The sequence below is a fragment of the Haemaphysalis longicornis genome, unplaced genomic scaffold (assembly GCF_048455015.1).
Source record: "Haemaphysalis longicornis isolate Haplotype H1 unplaced genomic scaffold, Haemaphysalis longicornis Haplotype H1 scaffold_4, whole genome shotgun sequence".
Classification (NCBI taxonomy): domain Eukaryota; kingdom Metazoa; phylum Arthropoda; class Arachnida; order Ixodida; family Ixodidae; genus Haemaphysalis; species Haemaphysalis longicornis.
Window position 1 is genome coordinate 20852612 of NW_027526361.1, and position 20877 is coordinate 20873488.

General features: G+C 49.6%; 1 protein-coding gene across 1 annotated transcript in view; it reads left to right on the forward strand.

Annotated features, from left to right (window-relative positions):
* The first annotated feature begins 18191 nt into the window (after positions 1–18191).
* The window catches only part of LOC144179686 (homeobox protein BarH-like 1), a 30867-nt gene continuing 28181 nt past the window's right edge, over positions 18192–20877 (forward strand). Inside the window, exon 1 of the mRNA XM_077708134.1 lies at positions 18192–18240. Within this exon, the coding sequence (XP_077564260.1) occupies positions 18192–18240 (49 nt within the window). The remainder of the gene's footprint in view (positions 18241–20877) is intronic.

Here is a 20877-nt window from a genome sequence, read left to right on the forward strand (position 1 = left end):
TTAGTGATGGGTAAAAAGAAGGAAATTAAAGACTAAAAGCGGCAGTACCGCTGACGTAAGCCATGAGCAAGCATTGTGGGGATGTCCTTTCCGCCTCCGTGTCTTACGAAAGCCCCCAATAAAGCTGTAGAAAAAAAGCAAGAGAAGCTCCGAACGGTGCAGACGAAAGGTTCATGAGTACGCAGGTGATTCCCCTCTTGACGCTGTGTTGTGAATCCTCCCCGGCCCCTTACAGAATAATTGCCGGGCTGCGGCAATTTTAGCGACACACCGATGCTTCCGGACACTCTTTCTGTCCTTGACAGTGAACTGAAGGGAAATGTTCCAGTGAGCAGTGACGATAATTTGCTTGCTCTATGAGCTTTCCCCTTTGTTTACTGCTGTTATCAAGTTGTGAAAGAAACGCGCGAAAACTCCGCGAAGTTTAAATCAATTCGGAGCGCTTAATTGCAGCATGCCTCACTGCCTTAAAACCTTTAACAGACTATTTCACCGAAATTGTGGCATTTTGTGGCAGATTTGAATGAACGCCGGATATAAGAAAACGTCAGTTATCCTGAGGGCAAGAGACAAGAGGCAGAGCCAAATATATGGGCAGCATACAGCGTGGCGTCCGGAAAAAGAGATACGTCAGCCCACCATCGGTCACCTTATCAAAAAGAGAGATATAATTCCTATAGTAATAATAACTGAGCACGCATGCGCAACGTGGAACCCATGCACGGTGGTAATCCCACGTGTTTCAAGAAATTTCTGTTGTTTCAGATAAGCAGCGTTTAAATCAGTTAGTTGCTCTTCGTCCTGTGTTGTTCTTTCTGGTTCCTGTTCCTGACTGATTATAGGGTTTAACGCGCCGACGCAACACAGGCGATGAGGCGCGCCGTAGTGGAGGGCTCCGGATTAGTTTTGTCCACCTGGGGATCTTTAACGCGCACCGAAATCTCGTACACACGGGCGTTTTTGCTTTTCGCCTCCATCAGAAAAGCGGCCGCCGCGGCCGGGAATCGACCCCGCGACTTCGTGCTCAGCAGCGCAACGCCTTAGCCACTGAGCCACCGCGGCGGGTTGGTTCCTGTTCCAACTGTTCAAAGTTTAAGCACGTTCCACTCCAGCTATGCAGCCCCAACTAGCCCCTACTACTGATGCCCTGTTAACAGCCAATGACCACTTGCCGTTGGGAGTGTGGACCCCCCCCCCCCCCCCACACACACACACACACACTCAGTCGCTCGCTCGCTCCCTCCCTCCCTCCCTGCCTCCCTCACCCACCCACCCACCCACCCACTCTCTCTCTCTCTCTCCCTCCCTCCCTCACCAATCACACCCCCCCCCCCCCCCCACCAACCCACTCACCCACCCACCCACTCAGACAAAGAAGGTTTGCATCCCATCCCAGACAAAGAAGGTTTGCAGCGACGGATTTGAATTTAAAGGGATATTATTCTTAAATGCATATCTTCAAACCGTCCAACACTTTTGTCTGTCTTGAAGGCAAAAAATGGAAACGCCCGCGCTCCAAAATTTTAGCGCACGTCAATTATGCCCATGTAGTCTAAATTTCTAAATTACCGTCGCCCTCCCCTCGACGCCCCTCACAGGCCAGGTGTAGCTTAGGCGGGTTAAACCCAAAATAAGAAGATAAGATTTTACCCCTATCCTCTCATTCAACAACCCCCACCCCTTCTACACCTAATACACTTGCGGTGTCGCTGGTTATCAACTCAAAAAGGTTCAAAAAGACAAAAAAAAAAAAGAGCTACTTTATGCACATTAGCTAGGTCGTTTCCAGTTTGCCACGTCATAGCTACCTTAATTGCACCCTACAGCCGACTGAAATCACGTCAAGCATGTGCAGCTTGATCGAAAGAAAACGGCTCACCCCTAGCTAATTGGGCATGCGCTGAACAAGCTTCCTTTTGCAGCCCTTCGAAAGCCTTGCATCTAGCCCTCGGTATGCTCCTTTATCATGTGTGTGGATCTTGGGGCTGCACAGAAAAAAGAAAAACGAAACGGTAACTAGCTGTTGGTCATGTTCCCCAAATTGTTTCTGGGCACGCATCACGTCTTCCGCGCATATTACTTCAGCTTTAAAGCGTATGTGTAACCACGTTCGCATGCGAATTAGCGGCTGGGAGGCCGGGGAGAACTGGCGGAGGCAGAGGGGGGAGGGGTAGATAAAGTAAGGCCAGCGCCGTCGCCGGTCCAGGGTTTTCCTCGGGGGAATAAATCTTCGGTTGCCTCTGCGATGGGACAGCTGGCAGAGTTCAGCTCCTTGCCTCACCTTCTCCCACCGGTTGCTTAACGACGGAAGGAAAGCACCGCGAACAAAGAGGCCCGTGTGTGGGAAAAAGAGGGCCAGAAACAAAGAAGTGTGTGGGGGGGACTCCGCGCAGTTCATTGAGCTTATCTTCTGGAGATCAGTGAACGGGTTCCGGGAGAAATGGCTTTGAGTGCGAACAACATAGCCAACGAAGACGCATCGGTACACACCGCGTTTTGTCCGAAGGAAGCTCCTCTGAAGTTGCACTGCTATAGCAAAGAGGACCACGTGGGGCTAAGTTTCGTGGCTTGTTTGTTTTACTGCCAGGGTGTGCCTTGCAAAATTTCATGACCGCCACCCCCCTCCCTTATAGCGAAGGTATAGGAAAAGTTTTACGTCCCATAAGGTATATACAAATCTTTATCGAGGGCAATTGGGAACAAGTTGCTCAATTGTAACTTGACGGGCCCGAAAACCCATACAGCAGCAGGACAGCGGGCTAAAACAATCGTATTAAACGTAAAAAAAGGAGAAAAAAAAGAGAAAAACACAACATTGGAAAATCCAAAGGCATACAGACAGCGGTAGGTATCAAGCACAAGGTCACGGACAGCACTGTGTCCGTGTTTCTCTTGACCGTCTTTCGTTTCCGTACGTTCCAGCTGAAGGTTTTACAGCGATCATGAACCAACTCTCCCAATCCCAAGCAATAAAAAATAAGGGAGCGATAATACTTTCAAAGAGCAGGTCACCCAAAAAAGACAAAAAAAAAAGAATGACAGACACATAACGGTGATACAGTCACCGACAACGCTGTAGTGGATGGTAGAGCAAGTAAAAATAATGAAAACTACGTGATGAAACAACCAAGAAATCACCAGAAGTGACGAAACGCACTTCGAACCTCACGTTTGATATAAGCGTGGTACTCCTGCTGTATTAACGGGCGGAGGAAGGGGGGGGGGGGGGTGCGCATTATGTAGCATTGGAACCGACAGAACTGTGAAGGCGTGCAGTTTCAGAACCATGAGTACACGCTTTCTCAGCAGCCTTAATTGTGCCTACCGATAAGGCGTAATGCGAAAATGCACACGCAACCGACATCGCATGAAAGTCGGGCATCTTTTGTTTTCATTTTTTCATCTTCAGAATAGTGAGAGCCACTTCATTCCGAATTCGATTCTAGACGTTTTTTTTTTGTTTTTTTTTTGTTTTTTCATGTAGAGGGAAAATTTTCATTTTCATGGGTCCCCTATGTTTAGGTGCCCGGAATCGCTTTCGCATGCTGGGCGAGGTCTTCCCGCAAGTTCTTCTCTGCGAGCACTAAAACTATGCTTAAAGGAGCCATGAAGAGAAAATACAACTTCGTTTAATTTGAAAGAACGAGGATTCAGTATCTCACTCAGCTCCATTAGAGCCACAAAAGATGTTTTTTAACAAAAAAAAAGCAAGAAGTATTTAAAAACTTTCAAATTTTGCGCCACAGTGACGTGTTATGAGCAAGAATGACGTCATACGGGCCAACAATAACACATAATTTTTAAGTGCGTTAACTGCACGTTAGCATTCAAGTGATGCGGTAAAATGGAACTAGAGGCCCCATTACAGACGTCCAGTCATGTGTCGTCGCGACAGCTCTCTTAGGCGGCCGCCGAACGTACAAACAAGGTTCCGTGACGTCATAGAAAAGTTGCGGGAAATTGGCTAGGGGGTCGCGACTGCTTCAAACGTTTTCTTCAATATCTACGTTATTTGTTCGAAGATTGCGATGATATTGGTATCATTGTTATCGGGACTAAGCAGTCTTTCTAATAAACCCAACTTGTATTTTGTCTTCATGGCTCCTTTAAGTGTACTCCGCACATAACTGGGAAGCGAAAATTCATATTTGGCTCAGTCGATAAAAAAAAAAGTCTTTCGCTAAATTTCAATGACACCATTTCAAGCAAAGATAAGTTTTAAATGGACATGCGTTAACAAGACAAATTTATATATCTACATCCATTCCATTCTTTCCACTTCACTTACAGAAGGTCAGAAACAGTGGCACTCTACGTAGCTGTAGCTGACTGCATGTTTGTGAGAGCAATGTTTTGGAAGCGGCTGGGGCCTTCTTTATTGAGCCAAGTCTATCATTGGAATCAAGCTGGAATTCGAAAAGTGCTCTTACTGCATTCGAGAAACATTTCATCTACAGAAAGGGCAATGTTTTAGCAGTTATGTTGTTGGTACCACAAAGAGAACATTAGCGAGTGTTAAAAATTGCTGAATTAAATTACAAAGAAACCATTTCACCCAACATTACATCTATGGCATTGCATACACTTAACAATACTCGAGAAGGTTCAAGAGAGCTAAATTCAGTTTTAAGGACAGCATTCCGCTCAACGTTGTCGTTCAGGTCATAAATACATGTTGCAGGGAAGTAATTTGAAGTTCATTCATGTCGGTTTTGTTAAGCACATGCCGCGCGCATTCTATGTTGTAGCCATTTCACCATTTGGCTACAAAAGAACCTTTCGAAAGCATAATCGTTGTCTTCTTCCTGTTATTTGTGATAATTACTGGCAATTGAACTCGACACGTAACAAACGACATCATGCGTTTCCGCTTGCACGCCATAGTCCGTTTTACAGTGAGCTGGTTCTTAGTTAAGCACAGTGTGGTGAAATATGAAGAAATTGCCACGAATTTTAAAGTGTATACATTTATTAGTTCATCAATGTCGATGTCAGAGTAGTGATGGGGGTCTAGAACAGCCTATTTCTAACTGAGCTCTTGGTTCCAGCACAGGTAATCAGACGCGAATGTCACGTTAATGTGTTAGCCCTGTTCAGCTATAACTGCGTAGTCCGCAGTGCGCATTTAGACGCAAGGACACTCGTGTAGGGCGACCCGGATCTTCGTAGACGTATTTGGTATCGCGACGCGGCAGAAAGGAGCCACCATGGGCGTCAGAGGATGCGAATCTCACACTACAACACCACAAGCTACGCTGCTTCCTCCCAAGACGAAAAAAAAAAAAGCCGTGAAGCCTCTGGAAGGGGGTTTCCTTGCCGTCACCGCAATACCGGGAAGATACCGAAGGTAGCATGTCCGCAAGCCAACGCTGACCACTCTTTTCCCGGCACCTCAGCAGCGGTCACCCAGCATTGTCCTCAGCGACTGCCCTCGAGGGGAGAGATTGGTTACCTGCACGCATACAGATGTCGAACGCTTCGTTAACCTTAACCCCCTTCGCTCTGTCCGAGGCGTCGTCCGTGCGCGTCCTAAGAATCACCCAGATGCGTAATGGCTCGAAACGGGGGATCCCCTGCTTGATTGCAGCTGTCGGCTCTCCGCACTCAAACGCAGTTGCCGCCTGCGAACGCCTTTACCGTCCACCCCTCACTACCGTCCGTCCTCCTCGGCGCTTTTCACCACACATGCAATCATTGACAGCCTTTCCGATAAAGCGTACGTTCTTCGAGGGAAGCCGGACGTCGCCAGCCGAGAGGCGCGTTTTTTGGCTCGCTCTTTTCCCCCGCCGCCGCCCTCGCGGTCACTCCCTCTGGCAGCGCCTGGCAGAGCCTTTCAAGAGGTCGATGCGGCACCGCGCCGTGGCGGTTGCTTCCAGGCCGGCGGTCTGTTATATCCACATGGCAATGAACCCGCAAATGCCGGCCGGGAATACCGGACTGCGGTATGCACCAACTTCAGGACTCGGGGCTGCACCGGGGAGGATCGATGACCGCCGGAGGAGACCACCGGCTACCGCGGTCAAGGCGGGTGCTCTGATTCACGCAGCGTGCGTCACGCAAACAAGGAGAACGCGCCCTCAGCTTTCCGGGCACAGCGTTACGAGGAAGACTGGCACGAAGCCGGTAGCATTTTTTACTTAATGAACAATTCAAGCAATAAATTTTCTTCACAGAGGAAAAGAGTGCGTTCTCAGTGAACCGTGACCTGAACGAATATCAACGAAACACCAAGAGATAGTTTGCCTTCATTGTAGCTAAGCGGTTATTGGGATTGGTGCTGCTCAAAAGGCAACAGAAAAAATATCGCATATTGAATAGTGTTTTTTATTTATAGATATCGTGTTTGCAGCAATGTTTTTTTACACCGGGAAGCATGGATTGTGAACCTTTTGTGTCTCCGAGCTCCTTTGGTAATTAATGCGCGGACATTCGCTATATAGAAGATAATGAATAAACCTTGGAAAAACTATGTTTTACTATATAAATTCAATTTAAGGGCGCTCAAATCTGGGGCAACCCAAATGACGTCCCAGAATCGTATCCAAAATGCAGAAACTTTGAGGTGAACAGGAACTTGAATATCGGTTTCGTTCGTTCACTAGTTGAAGTAATTTTGCTAAGCCAATAAAGGCCCAAGCATTATTTCACTGATACAAAAACACCCGTCAGAAATATTTTGAAAATCTGCAATGACCCAGCGAGGAGTGCTTAATGAGGGAGTATATAATGTGTTCACACACACGAACTGTAGATGTATATTATATATTGTAACGTGGCGGCATATGACACGAACCATGGGGCGATGAAGCGATGTATTTACACGACTATTTACAGGCAGCCATTCTGAGCCCGGGCTCGCTGCGCCCCGCACCCATCTTCTTCCTTGTCGTCCTTAGTGGTGGACGATGCCGGCGCGGGTATTGTCCCGTCCCGTGGCATCACCTCCCCGGTCGATGAAGACCGTCCCGGTCGACGCAGAGGCAAATTGGCGATTGAATGCGGATGAGATGAAAAATGCAGTGACGAATCACTTGCCGCCACGGATGAGGATGACGACGTTGATGATGCCGGGCCCAGCAAGAGCAATGGCATCAGCCGTGACGAAGCACCGAAGGTCCTCGAGCCACGTCGGACGGAAGGGCGGGGGAACACATCGTCGGCGTGTCTGGGTCGGCTCGTCTCGGCTGGTCTTCGTTCGGGTCTTGCGGGCTGGGGACACGGGGCGGGGGAAATCGTCTTGGTCTGGTCTCGTCTGGGCTGGGGCGGCCCGGCGCAGCTTCGTTGTCCTTGGCGGCTGCGTCCACGCCGATGCGATGCGATGCTGGGGCCAGGATGGGGATGACGAACCCGCACACTCCACCAAATGTAACGTGGCGGCATATGACACGAACCATGGGGCGATGAAGCGATGTATTTACACGACTATTTACAGGCAGCCATTCTGAGCCCGGGCTCGCTGCGCCCCGCACCCATCTTCTTCCTTGTCGTCCTTAGTGGTGGACGATGCCGGCGCGGGTATTGTCCCGTCCCGTGGCATCACCAGCTATTCCAACGATAGGACCCACCAATTCGTGCCTGGTTACCAGCAGCGTGACGTTTCCGGCAGTTCCCTGACCACCCGTTTTGGCCGTTCCCCGTCCCCACAACGTCGCCAGTCTCGTTCGCCTCAACCCCGCCGCCCCTCTCCGCCTGCTTCTTACGCCGCTACCTCCCCGGGAAACTAGCTCATGCAGCTCCCGGAGGTGATGCTGCATTTCCGACCTGGCCCGAAAATCCTCTCTTCACTAATACGACGAAACACAATCTCTTGGAAATTGATATTGATGGTATTCGTGTGGACGCCCTGATAGACACCGGTGCGAACATTTCAGTTATGAGCTCGCCCCTTCGCCGCCGCCTGCACAAAGTTATGACGCCTGCTCCCTCCAACATTGTACGAGTCGCCGACGGCCGGACACCCACCGTAGCAGGTCTCTGCACAGCTCGAGTTGGCATCGCAGGACACAAAATACCAGTTCAATTCACCGTCTTGGACGCATGCCCTCATGACATTATTCTGGGCCTCGACTTTCTTACTGACCACGCCGCCCTCATAGACTGCGCCTCCGGCATCCTCCGTCTTGACCTGCCGATTGCGCCTGTTGCCGACATTGAACCTTATCACCGTCTATGCTCTGCCGAACACCTACGATTAGCTCCAAAAGCCATAACCTACGTTCCTTTGTCCCCGTGCCCACCTGTCCCGGACGGCGAGTACATGGTTTCCCCTCTTACTGACGTTCTCCTACAGCACAACGTGGCGCTTCCTCATACAGTCGTCACGGTCGCACAAAATCAAATAAGTTTGCCGTTTTTGAATATTGGTCGTTCCTACCAAGTTCTTCCACAGGGAATGTCACTGGCCACTGTTTGTCCGCTCGATGGATGCCAGCTCTCTTCTGTGTCCCCTGATGTCTCAAGTCCTCCCGACGGTCCGAAAGATCATCCACCGACATCCGATGACTTAACAAAGATGATGTCGTCGGACCTTTCCGCCTCACAAGCTCGCCAACTGCACGAGCTACTGGCATCCTACCGGGACATCTTTGATTTGGACGACCGTCCGTTAGGCCAGACTTCGGAGGTAACGCATCGCATCAACACCGGCGATGCGGCCCCTATACACCGGCGACCATATCGGGTGTCTCAAACGGAACGGGCAGTCATTCAAACCGAGGTAGAGAAAATGCTGAACAAGGACGTCATTGAACCTTCTTCAAGTCCGTGGGCATCACCAGTCGTCTTGGTGAAAAAGAAAGATGGTTCGTGGCGCTTCTGCGTTGACTACCGGCATTTGAATAAAATCACTAAGAAGGACGTTTACCCGCTCCCTCGAATAGATGATGCCCTCGATTGCCTTCACGGTGCGTCCTATTTCTCGTCGATCGACCTACGATCTGGCTATTGGCAGATTGCTGTTGACGCCATGGATCGCGAAAAGACCGCTTTCGTTACGCCGGACGGCTTGTACCAATTCAAGGTCATGCCGTTCGGTCTTTGTAATGCACCTGCGACCTTCGAAAGGATGATCGACTCACTTTTGCGCGGTTTCAAGTGGTCGACGTGCATCTGCTACTTGGATGACGTCATCGTGTTTGCCCCAACATTCGAGACACATCTTCAACGTCTGTCGGACATCCTTGCGGTCTTCCGCCGTGCCGGGCTCCAGCTCAACGCGTCCAAATGCCATTTCGGCGGCCAACAACTTAAGATCCTGGGACATGTAGTGGACGCTGCTGGTGTGCGACCTGACCCTGACAAGGTGCGCGCCGTCAAAGAGTTTCCTGTCCCTCGATCTGCGAAGGACGTTCGCAGCTTTGTTGGCCTATGCTCTTACTTCCGCCGCTTCATCGAGAACTTCGCTGACATAGCCCGCCCGCTCACGGATCTTCTGAAGACCGATACCTCGTTCTCGTGGGGCTCCGCACAAGCCACGGCTTTTTCCTCGCTCATTAACCGTCTGACCAGTTGTCCGATTTTGGCCCATTTCGATGATACGGCACCGACAGAAGTTCGTACTGATGCAAGTGGGCATGGCATAGGAGCTGTCTTGATCCAGCGACAACCAGGTGGTACCAGAGTGATAGCGTATGCCAGTCGCCTTTTGAACCACGCCGAACGCAACTATTCTATCACTGAGCGTGAATGCCTCGCACTTGTATGGGCTGTCAGCAAGTTCCGTCCGTACTTGTACGGCAAAACATTCGCTGTAGTTACGGATCACCATGCGTTATGCTGGCTTTCCACTCTGAAGGACCCCACTGGACGACTTGGTCGTTGGGCATTACGGCTACAGGAATACGACTATTCGGTCGTCTACAAGTCTGGTCGCATGCACAGGGACGCGGACTGCCTGTCTCGTCACCCTGTTGACCCCCCTGACCCTCGAGACAATGACGACGACCCCGGCGTATTCGCTCTGTCGGATTTGCTCAACATTGCAGACCATCAGCGCCGTGATCCGTCGCTTTACAAGATCATCCAACGCCTCAGCTCCAAGCCGGCCGACCCTTCTACGCGTGAATTTATGCTTCGTGATGGCATCTTGTTCCGCCGAAACTTTCGCGAGGACGGTCCTGACGAGCTACTTGCACTGCCTCAGCATCTCCGCTCTGACGTCCTCCGCGAGCTTCACGACGCGCCCACAGCTGGTCACCTTGGCGTGGCTCGGACTTACGACCGCGTGCGTCGGCGCTTTTACTGGCCGGGCCTATACCGGTCCGTGAGGCGATACGTCACGGCTTGTGATCTATGCCAACGCCGAAAAACACCTCGTTTGCTTCCAGCCGGCACCCTTCAACCAATTGATGTTCCCACAGAACCATTCTACCGTGTAGGAGTGGACCTTCTCGGCCCTTTCCCCTTGTCCCGGTCGGGCAACAAGTGGATTGCTGTCGCCACGGATTATGCTACGCGTTACGCTATCACGCGTGCCCTCCCCACCAGCTGTGCCACAGACGTAGCCGACTTCCTCCTACATGATGTAATCTTGCACCACGGGGCCCCTCGTCAACTGCTTACGGACCGTGGGCGGTACTTCTTGTCCCAAGTTATTGATAACCTCCTCCGTTCCTGCCGTACGAAGCACAACCTTACAACCGCCTATCATCCGCAAACAAACGGACTGACTGAACGCTTCAACAAGACGCTCACGGATATGCTGGCCATGTACGTGTCCGCCGACCACCGCGACTGGGACGTACCACTACCCTACGTTACGTTTGCGTATAATTCTTCTCGCCTCGACGCTGCCGGCTACTCCCCTTTCTTTCTTCTTTTTGGGCGAGAGCCTGCCTTACCATTGGACACCGTGTTGCCTAACTCGGGGACATTCACAACCGAATACGCACGAGACGCGGTAGCGCACGCTGATTTGGCCCGACAGGTTGCCCGCGCCAGGATATCTACTGCACAAACTGCCCAGAAAGACCGCTATGACCAGCACCATCGCGATGTGTACTTCGCCCCTGGCACTTTGGTACTCCTGTGGACCCCATCACGCCACGTCGGCCTGTCTGAAAAACTGCTGTGTTGTTTCACGGGCCCTTACCGCATCCTACGCATGGTAACTCCCGTGACCTACGAAATTGGACCCCTCACGCCTTCGCCGTCATCTCATTCAACGTCGCAACTTGTGCACGTCTCCCGTCTGAAGCCGTACCACTCCCGCGATCCAGGCTGCCTCTAACCTTGTTCCATTGTTTGCACCGGGTCGGCGCTCTCGCCGCCGGAGGTTATGTCACGGGCCTTGGCAGATTGGCAATCCAAGTGCTAAGCTATGGCCAACCTCTCCTTCAGGGATATGCGCCACTGCCAAGCTGGTACTCAGCCTTGGGTGACGACGACGACGCTGCTTGCCTTGCGGACGTGCGCGCTGTTCCGGGGACATTCGATCTGCTTTGCCCACCGGCTTGTATTTGACTGTAATACATTTTATTACGAGCAGTGCCTTCATTGCCACGTCACAATATGTAATTCAGAGAAAGGAACACATACTGTACTTAGGCAGAGGCTGGGGGACATAAACTGCGGCGAACAGTCCAGAAAATGGTCCCAATTATGGCATATCTTCTGTGCACATTTACACTCAACCCTCAAAAGCATGTCAATTCTTCGGGCCTGCATTCAGCACCCACTTCCCAGATAATTACGCGATGCACCTTTCAGGCGACCGCCTTACATGGCCCGTTCTGCGATAATGTATCGCCGGCGCTGTCGGCCTTGTCGAAGTGGATATACGATGGTACCGAAAATCCCATTGGCTGATTGGCCTAGTGGATTGGCCAGAAACAGTACAGCTGCCATCACAAGCTCGCGGCCGGTTCACCAATTATCATTTGGATGCGACGGCAACATACTCACCCCACATTCTCACGTATCCACTCACAAAGAGGCCAGTGACCATTACAGTTTCCGTCAGGCGCTCATGGTAAATTAACTGATTTTCATTGGCTTCGGCATCAAGACCCGACATTCTCGCAGGCTCACTCGGGAGAATCGGTCAATGGCGATGACCACCGCCTCCAGAAATTCACGGTCGCTTCCAATGGACCTACCCATCACCTGAAGCACACATATAAAGCTGTGGCCGCCTATAACACACATATGTATTTGTAAGTGTCTATCTGAGTTGTTTCTTGAATTTGATAGCTATCAAAATTTAGGGAGAATGCGCAGTAGACATAGCCACTTTCTGCGGTGTTACTGGCCACTGATCTGGCCAACTATAAGGAGGAATTCGCAATCCCGATAGCGAGCTGCAACACTCGCTTTTGCTTTATTACGCCGTTGGCGCGGCGGTGGTTTACTATACAGCCCTTTACAATGCAACTTCTTTTTTGTGTGTGTGTGAACGCAAACAAATAAATGCGGGAGAAAGCCGACTGACCGCCTTCCTGGAATTGTGGCTTATCCTAACAAGCACCGCGCTGTGACTTCACGTAGTCACCAGCCCTAAGCGGTCAGCCAACCCCGTCGCTCTTGTTTCTCGATGCGCGGGGTCTTCCTCTTTGTGAATCCTCTCCCACAGGTATTTGCCTCCAGAAAGCCTGGAAGTTTATTGCCCACTGTGACGCACGGACTCTAACTGTTCGTTGCTCTTTTGCGGTTTAGAGTGGTCACATGCCAATGCGAATGCGGCGGTGAGGTAAGTATGAAGTGGGGATGAAACCATACTGCCTTTGCAGATGGCGATGCTTCACTGCGCAACAGACAGTGTGGGAATAGAAATACAAAGCTTACACCGATTTTGCCAACAGTTGTCTTCACCTCCAAACATAAGTGCATTGCCGAAAAGGCTTTTTTTAGGTTCACTATAATACATATCAGGATACAGAGACCTCGCGACCCTTTTTTTATTTTTTATGAATAGTTCCATACGCTGAACACAAGTCCCTGAGTTTTCGTTCAGCGTGGACGGGAGTACTGGGGGATTAAACATAGCCAGCTTCGCTGCAAACGCCAACAGCCGCAGCCCGTAAGGGGCTTCGCCCCTAACAAAACAGAACTCCCGCTCGGGTGGCTTCAGGCACAGCCCGAAACAAAAGATAAAGAAAATGATGCGAGCTCTCCCAGGAAAAGGAGCCCGAGCCCTTCGAAGGCGGGAAAATTTAATTGCATTGAACAAAGCTCTGTTCAATTCGTCAAGATAGTAGTGAGACAGGGAGGGGAATGGCGTGAAAGGTGGTAGCAAAGAGAAAAGAAGGGCGCCACAGCTCCTGTGGTGAACCACTGCTCTACACTTCCGACATATTTCACGTTCAGTGCTTTAATTCTTTTTAGTTTTTATACATGAAGTTGTCGTAATTTTCTTGTGAGTGATGACAGCACCTGTTATAAAATTGCAGACCATTTGCAAAAAAGCTAATTACTTTAAATCACTTGTGCTGTCTCGTCAACGCCTCACTCTTCAAGTATGTATGTATGTGTTTATTAACCATTAGGAAGAGAGGAAGGTCCAGCAGCACGCGTAAATTGTCTCGCCTAGGGGCGGACACCGGAACACCTGCTGGTGTAGGGGAGGTGGGATAGGGAGGAAAGAGCACATAGGAATAGGGGGATAGGAGAGAAGGTTGACATGGTACATATATACAACACAAAGGGGATGTTAACAAGGATCATATATAGAACACAAAGGAAAAAAAAGGAGTTAAACAATTGTGCAAAGTAGCGATACAGAGACAAACACTATACTTATAAACTAAACGTGAATATACAGAAGACAATGGTGTGACACACGTGTAAAAGGGACACACACACGCACGCACGCACGCACCCGCACACATACGCATGCACACACACACACACACACACACGCAGAAAAGCTGCGTGAGCAGCAGCACTCAACTGCAACCTGGGAAGTTACATGATGTTGTAGCGGAGTGCGCGGTGGAGCCCAGAGGCACCCAGGTATGCACCCAGGGCCTCGGGCACTTTGTCCCGCTCCCTAGGACGGCCCGGAGGCCAAAGCAGTTCCTCGAGTGACCACACTCCTCGAAGCACGGCCTGCAGCTCCGCCCGCCCTGACGCAAACTTGGAGCACTCGTACACTACGTGCGGCAGGGACTGCATGAGCGCTCGGCAGGGCAGTCAGGGCTGCTCACCCGCCCCAGTCGGTGTTTCTGCTCTGCCGTCCACGCGTCCCCCACGCGGATGCGCAGGACGGCCGAGCGCAGTCCACGAGGCAGGCGTGAGGCCCGCACAGACGGTGGGCCCCCTCTGACACCCAACCGCGTGTCTGAATGCCTCGATGCCTGCTCTTCAAGCTTCATGTTGTTTATTTCAATTTAGTAGTGCGAGTCGTTAGCAAACCCGAATGACAAATTAGAGCAAGCAGTAACCAGTTTAACGGATCACAACGCAGCGAAATACGCGATTTTTACGAATAGTATCTGCTTCCCAAGCATGTTTAAAGCTTTAAGGTCGTTTGCTCGAACGTGTACACACCCGCTAGTTAAGTCAGTCTAGGGAAGCTCCAAGCGAGTGTCTCGGAAATTGCACGTTCCGCCGCGCGCGCGCAGCGACGGGGAACGGCGGTTCTCGGTTCTTTTTTAAATTAGTTTCCCTCCGTCTGACGTTAAAAGTGCCGCAGTTCCTCACCCGCGTCGGTTGCAAGATGCTGTAGACAATACCATGCAATTTTACTCGAACAGCACAGCTTCGCTTTCCATCTAAAGCCACTCCGCGGCTGAGGCGGCTGCTGGGAACCAAATTGCAAGATGTAGTGTCGCTTAATAGCGAAGTAACTGCTAGTTCTCGGTGTTAACGCGCACGTGTTAACTTCTCCATTACGCGTTTTCCTTGCGGTGGAAAACTGTTAGCGGGTTTACACTGGCTTCCTTGTGCAGCCCGTCAGACACTCTCACGTGAGAGAGACTTTCCCAATGTGCAGGTATAGCTCATGAGCCGTGGAGATTCCCTTTACGTCAGCGCCACAAGATCGTTCGCGGAGCCTCGACATACTATCAAGGCACGTTTCCGGACTGCCCCGTGCATTCAGCTTGCTGGCTGGCAGAAATCAGTGCCTTAACTGTTAGCCCGAGTAGGTTAAAGGCTTTCGAGAAGCCAGTATTAGGTTTCGGAATAAATGTCGTGCTGACCTGAGCATTTGTCACGGAACCACAACGAAATCGTGAACTCGTGCTAATGGTGCACTATAACCAGCAGCAAAGCACAAAATAGCATTAAATATATGGCACCTCGGTAGTATGGACTACAAAAAAATGCAGACTGCGTAGTATTGCATTTTTTACCATATAAAGCTGAAATTATTTAGCTTGCGGCTTGTTTACAACTCGAAACTTATAAGCAGGCATAAATTTATCAAATGACATTAGTATGTGTAATTTTACGTGAATGTGTAATTTTGTATGTGTGATTCAACGCAGAAATATGGGCTAGTTGGTGAAACGACTTCGACTTGGTAAAACGCTCGACAAGACGGGGACGAAAGAAGCGAAACTTACGCAGGACTAGCGCTCGTACTCTGTAATTGGCCTTTTTCGTGTCCCCGTTTAGTGGTAGCCAGTGCCAGTGGCGTTGGCTGCTATTTTCAAGCACAGGAAACAAAAATTCCTTAACATAAATACCCCAGAAAGTGGAGGGGAAAATAGCCCCACCGGTAGCGTAGTGGTCATCACACCAGACCGGTTTTCTGGAGGTCGTGGGTTCGGATCGCACCCGGCGGGCATTTTTTCTCCTTTTTCGTTCTGTCTTTCCCAATTCTTTATCTGTTTCAATGACCTACAATATCCTCCCGTTGTCCGAGGCTTTCTTGACTGCCAACCATTATTTCTGTCTTATTTCAACGAGCCCCCATTTCCTATTCTGATTCTCTCTCTCACTCTCTCTCTCTCTCTCTCTCTCTCTCTCTCTCTCTATATATATATATATATATATATATATATATATATATATATATATATATATATATATATATATATATATATATATATATATATATATATATATATATATATATATATATATATACAGAAAGATAGGTCAGCAGTCTACAACGCCAAAGGAGGCATAGGGGTGTGGTTAGGCTCTTCTTTTTCACAACGGTTAATGAAGTAAACATTTTTTTTAATATACAGAAGAAAGAAAGGAAGAAAAACACGCGCCCAGAGTGGGGACCGAACCCACGCCTTTCGATTACATGTCGAATGCCTTACCAATTCGGCTATCTGGGCGACTGTGTTCTCCTTCACTTTCTGGGCTATTTATATTTACTAGAAGTGTATCTGACGCTTGAGGGTGGTAGCCAGCGCCACTCTGACTACACGGGGAGAAGGGGACCTTCTTTCCAACCCCCGGGGCGTGACTCAAACGTCTACAGCCTGTCATGAGCGGGTAACTGGCGGGAAGCCCTCTTATGCTACCCAGGCATCAAGGCTGCCAGAACTGAGACCCTCGCTAGGCTTTCGCAGAATAATATAGTAAGGAAATGAGGGGCTCGTTGAGGAAATACAGAAAGATAGGTCAGCAGTTACCCGCCAGTTACCCGCTCATGACAGGCTGTAGACGTTTGAGTCACGCCCCGGGGGTTGGAAAGAAGGTCCCCTTCTCCCCGTGTAGTCAGAGTGGCGCTGGCTACCACCCTCAAGCGTCAGATACACTTCTAGTAAATATAAATAGCCCACAAAGTGAAGGAGAACACAGTCGCCCAGATAGCCGAATTGGTAAGGCATTCGACATGTAATCGAAAGGCGTGGGTTCGGTCCCCACTCTGGGCGCGTGTTTTTCTTCCTTTCTTTCTTCTGTATATTGAAAAAAAAAATGTTTACTTCATTAACCGTTGTGAAAAAGAAAAGAGCCTAACCACACCCCTATGCCTCCTTTGGCGTTGTAGACTGCTGACCTATCTTTCTGTATTTCCTCAACGAGCCCCTCATTTCCTTACTATATATATATATATATATATATATATATATATATATATATATATATATATTAATATAATATATATATATATATATATATATATATATATATATATATATATATATATATATATATATATATAGAGAGAGAGAGAGAGAGAGAGAGAGAGAGAGAGAGAGAGAGAGAGAGAGAGAACATAGCTCTTTATTAGAAAAGAAACTGGAAGAAAGTCAAGTATGGTTCAGCCTAACCCATATGCTGCAAGGAGAAGTGGTACAGCAGCGTATTCCGGGAATGTTATACGCAGACGACATTGTTCTTTTAGCTGATAACCAGACCGATATGCAATGGCTAATAAATTATAGCGGCCAGGAACCCACCGCCCTTGGGTTAAATTTTAGCGCAGAAAAATCAGGAATAATGGTTTTCAATGACACTACCACTGATGCGGTGTTTATCCAGCATGTCGAATTACCCAGAGTCAAGGAATATATATATTTAGGAGTGTGGATAAACGAAGGGGATAACTACTTAAGAACTCACGAGGAGCAATTTAAGGGTAAGGGAAAGCGAAACGCAGCTATAATGAAGTATAGAGCTCTGTGGGGTATAACAAATATGAAGTAGTGAGAAGAATGTGGAAATGAGTAATGGTTTCGGGTCTCACATTTACGAATGCTGTACTCTGCTTAAAATCAGACGTTCTATCAGGCCTTCAAGTGAACCAGAGAACGGTAGGCCGTTTGGCCTTAGGCGCGCATAAAAAACAACTAACGAAGCAGTACAGGGAGATATGGGCTGGGCGTCCTTTGAAGTTAGAGAAGCACAGAGTAAAATATGTTTTGAGATGAGGTTGAGAGCAATGGATCAACGAAGGTGGGCAGCTAAGGTTTTTAGGTACGCGGTGGTTAAGGAAGACTAGAAGGGTAACGATGAACTACGGAAAGAACAGTGGAGAATTCAAAACAGCCAAGGTAACCAAAAAAGAGGCAAGGCAGATTGAAACGAATAAATGGAGAGCAAAAATGGAAGCTGAAACGTCGTTAGAGATGTACAAGGCTGAGAAATTGAACATCAGAAAGTAAAATTTCTACGATAATTTCCAGGGCAGTGCTTTGCCTTTTGAGGCTAGAGCAGGCTGCCTGCGAACTAATAGCTTTGTGGGGAAGTTTTCACAAAATGATGGGGTATGCGTGGTCTGCGGAAAAGAAACAGAAACTATGCGGCACATAGTGTTAGAATGCGAGGGATCCATCCAAATCTACATGATGGAAATATTCGGCTTCCACAAGCCCTACGATTTAAGGGTAGCACAAAGTACGTCAACTTCAAGGCTGTCGAGGCGACGAAAAGAAGATTAGAATGCTGGTGGACGAAAAGCAGAGAGGGGAATATTGCATAGGACAGTTACCACCTGTAACAGAAAAAAAGTATTTTGTGCCTAATAAGCTTTTTGTGCCTGGCCTAAACAGCGCTAGTATTAAAGGGGCCCTGAAAGGCGTTTTGAGCACACTAAATTGACTAGCGCAATCGTTAGATTGGGTCGTCAACATCATCTGTGCCAAGTATTACTCTTTTACGCGCAGCGGTTAGCTCACACTTTTGTTGCAAAGTTTGTCGCTTTTTTCTCACCCTTTCCTTCGTGTTTTTGGACGCCGCCATCTTCACATGTCTACATCATCGATTCCCAGATGTTCGTCATGAGCTAGACATCCTGCTATTGGGCGGCTTTTTCACGCACTTCCGGCAAAGAGATGAGGCGTCTGCTCAGCGTCGGCTCGCCGGCTGATCTGCCAGCGGAGTGCCGGAGTGCTTGGACATTTTACGACAAACGAAACAAGTGTAAACAAACGCTTAACCGTTTGTATTGAATGCAACAGGGCCATAACACGACATGAATATTCTCTTACTTGAGTACGTTCCATAAAGAAAGCGTTGAAGCCCCGTGGCACTTCTTTCTTGCAATCGCAGAGAACGCCCTGAGCCGAATGCCCGGGTTTGACGCATACATTTTATTCAACTTCCAAACAATCCAGAGATGCGTTTCGACGTCACAACATGCGTTGCAAGTCCGAACCGCGATTGACAGGCGATGGGTTGCCTCCTCCTGCCCCTCGTAATTTCGGCACTCACCTCGCGCGCGGTTTGCGGGGACGAACAGCAAGTCACTTAACTCTGGCGCACAAGCCGAGATGGCTTTTAGCCACGCACACTGCACATACACCATGAGAGGTTGAGTCGTACGCCGCTTGAGAAAGATAATCCAGACCATGGGAAGCACTATCCACCCGCAGAAGCACAACGTCGCATTTCATCGCGAAACAAAGGCGCCCACAACACACACACCATCGCCTCCTGTAATGCCAAACGCATCTCGCACTTCCAAATGGGAGTGAGTAGTATGCCTGCAGTCATTGGCGTGCGCAGAGTTCTCGATTAGGGGGAGCAAAGTCTTACCGCTGCGCCCCCCCCCCCCTCCCTCCTCCTCCTCCTCCTTTACAGCAACTCCAGACCTCTTCCCACTGAAGGCCTAGCGGTCCGAACGCAGTGCAAAGAGGGATGGTTATAAAATTTTTATTCAATGCGATGGACTTGCAACACATACAAAATATTTCAGAGCAGAAATTTTTACTTTAATGTGTTACATTGGCAAAATATGGGCCAATTTGGCGCCCCCCTTCAGATAATTAGGGGGGGCGGCCGCCCCCCCTGCCCCCCCTGTGCGCACGCCTATGCCTGCAGTGCCCATATGCCGCGAGGTGGGGCCCCAAGCTGAACCGGGATCATGCAACCGTAACTGACTTCTAGAGCGGTTTGTGCCTTGTTGCCAGGGCAACCGATGTTTGATTCGTTTCACCTGCACCGCGTGAACCAGTTCAGGCGGTGCCGCACTTCGCCATTCGTTTCAGCGGTGCAGCTCGCGGCACCTGAACCGCGCCGTTCGATTCACCGGTGGTGCCGACGGGTGCAGGACGGGTTCATGGCTTTGCCTGCACTCCTTGCGGAGGAGGTGCAGAGCAGGCGAAAAATGTGCAGGTCTGGTTCCGCCGATGGCGGAACCCGCTTTGCACCGCTGTGAACTGGTTCAAGAGGTGCAGGCTAAATCGAATAGACCCATTGTCAAAGAAATGGTGCTCGCCAGTATTAACTCTATGGTGCTCGCTGCAGTGCTAGAAAGCTCAGAGCCGCGGCGGAGCATATTTTGCCAACGTTGCCGCTCTCCACCACGCGTCGCCCCAAGCTGAACTGGCGTTTTGTGCACGGGTTCTGTATCGGTTTAAAATGTCTTTTTCACATGCCGCCGCCAGGAATTACCACCGCCACAAAATAAGACCCGGCACCAGCGGGGCCACATCTGATACGGCGCTTTTTGGATAAACAGTGCGCTGTGCATCCAAGGGAGCGAGCGCAGGATCCTCCCCGTGCGGCTGCGAGTTCACCGCCGATAAAGAGTCGCGTGCCGCCGATAGCAAAGTTCTGCAGCAACGTACACCGCGAAAGGGCAAGGCCAGGCCGCCGCACACATGGGGCCAGATTTTTCGTTCGCTGTTCCAGCCTTGAGCAGAGTGCGGGCTTGCCCGTAGCAGACGGCTGTGTGAGCAGCGCAATAGCGGAAGTACGTCACCGCCGAGGAGCACGGCAGCATGGGAGGGAAGCCTCGCTCGCCGTCAACAGCGGAGAGTAAGTTGAAAGGAGGAGGAAACGCGGCGCGACGATAATGCGCGGTTTTTGATTTACGATTTCTCAGCTAATACTCATCGCTTCAACAAAATTCTTGCGGGAGGAGATTGCTAATACATTGCTTTATTTGGTTACATGTACATCCACGCATCGGCGGAAGGTATTTCAGGACCCCTTTAAACCAAGAGTATAAAACATAGGTATATTAGTACTTTTTGGTAAGATGACATGTCATCCGCTACAAAGGGGAAACCAATAGCAATCATCATCATC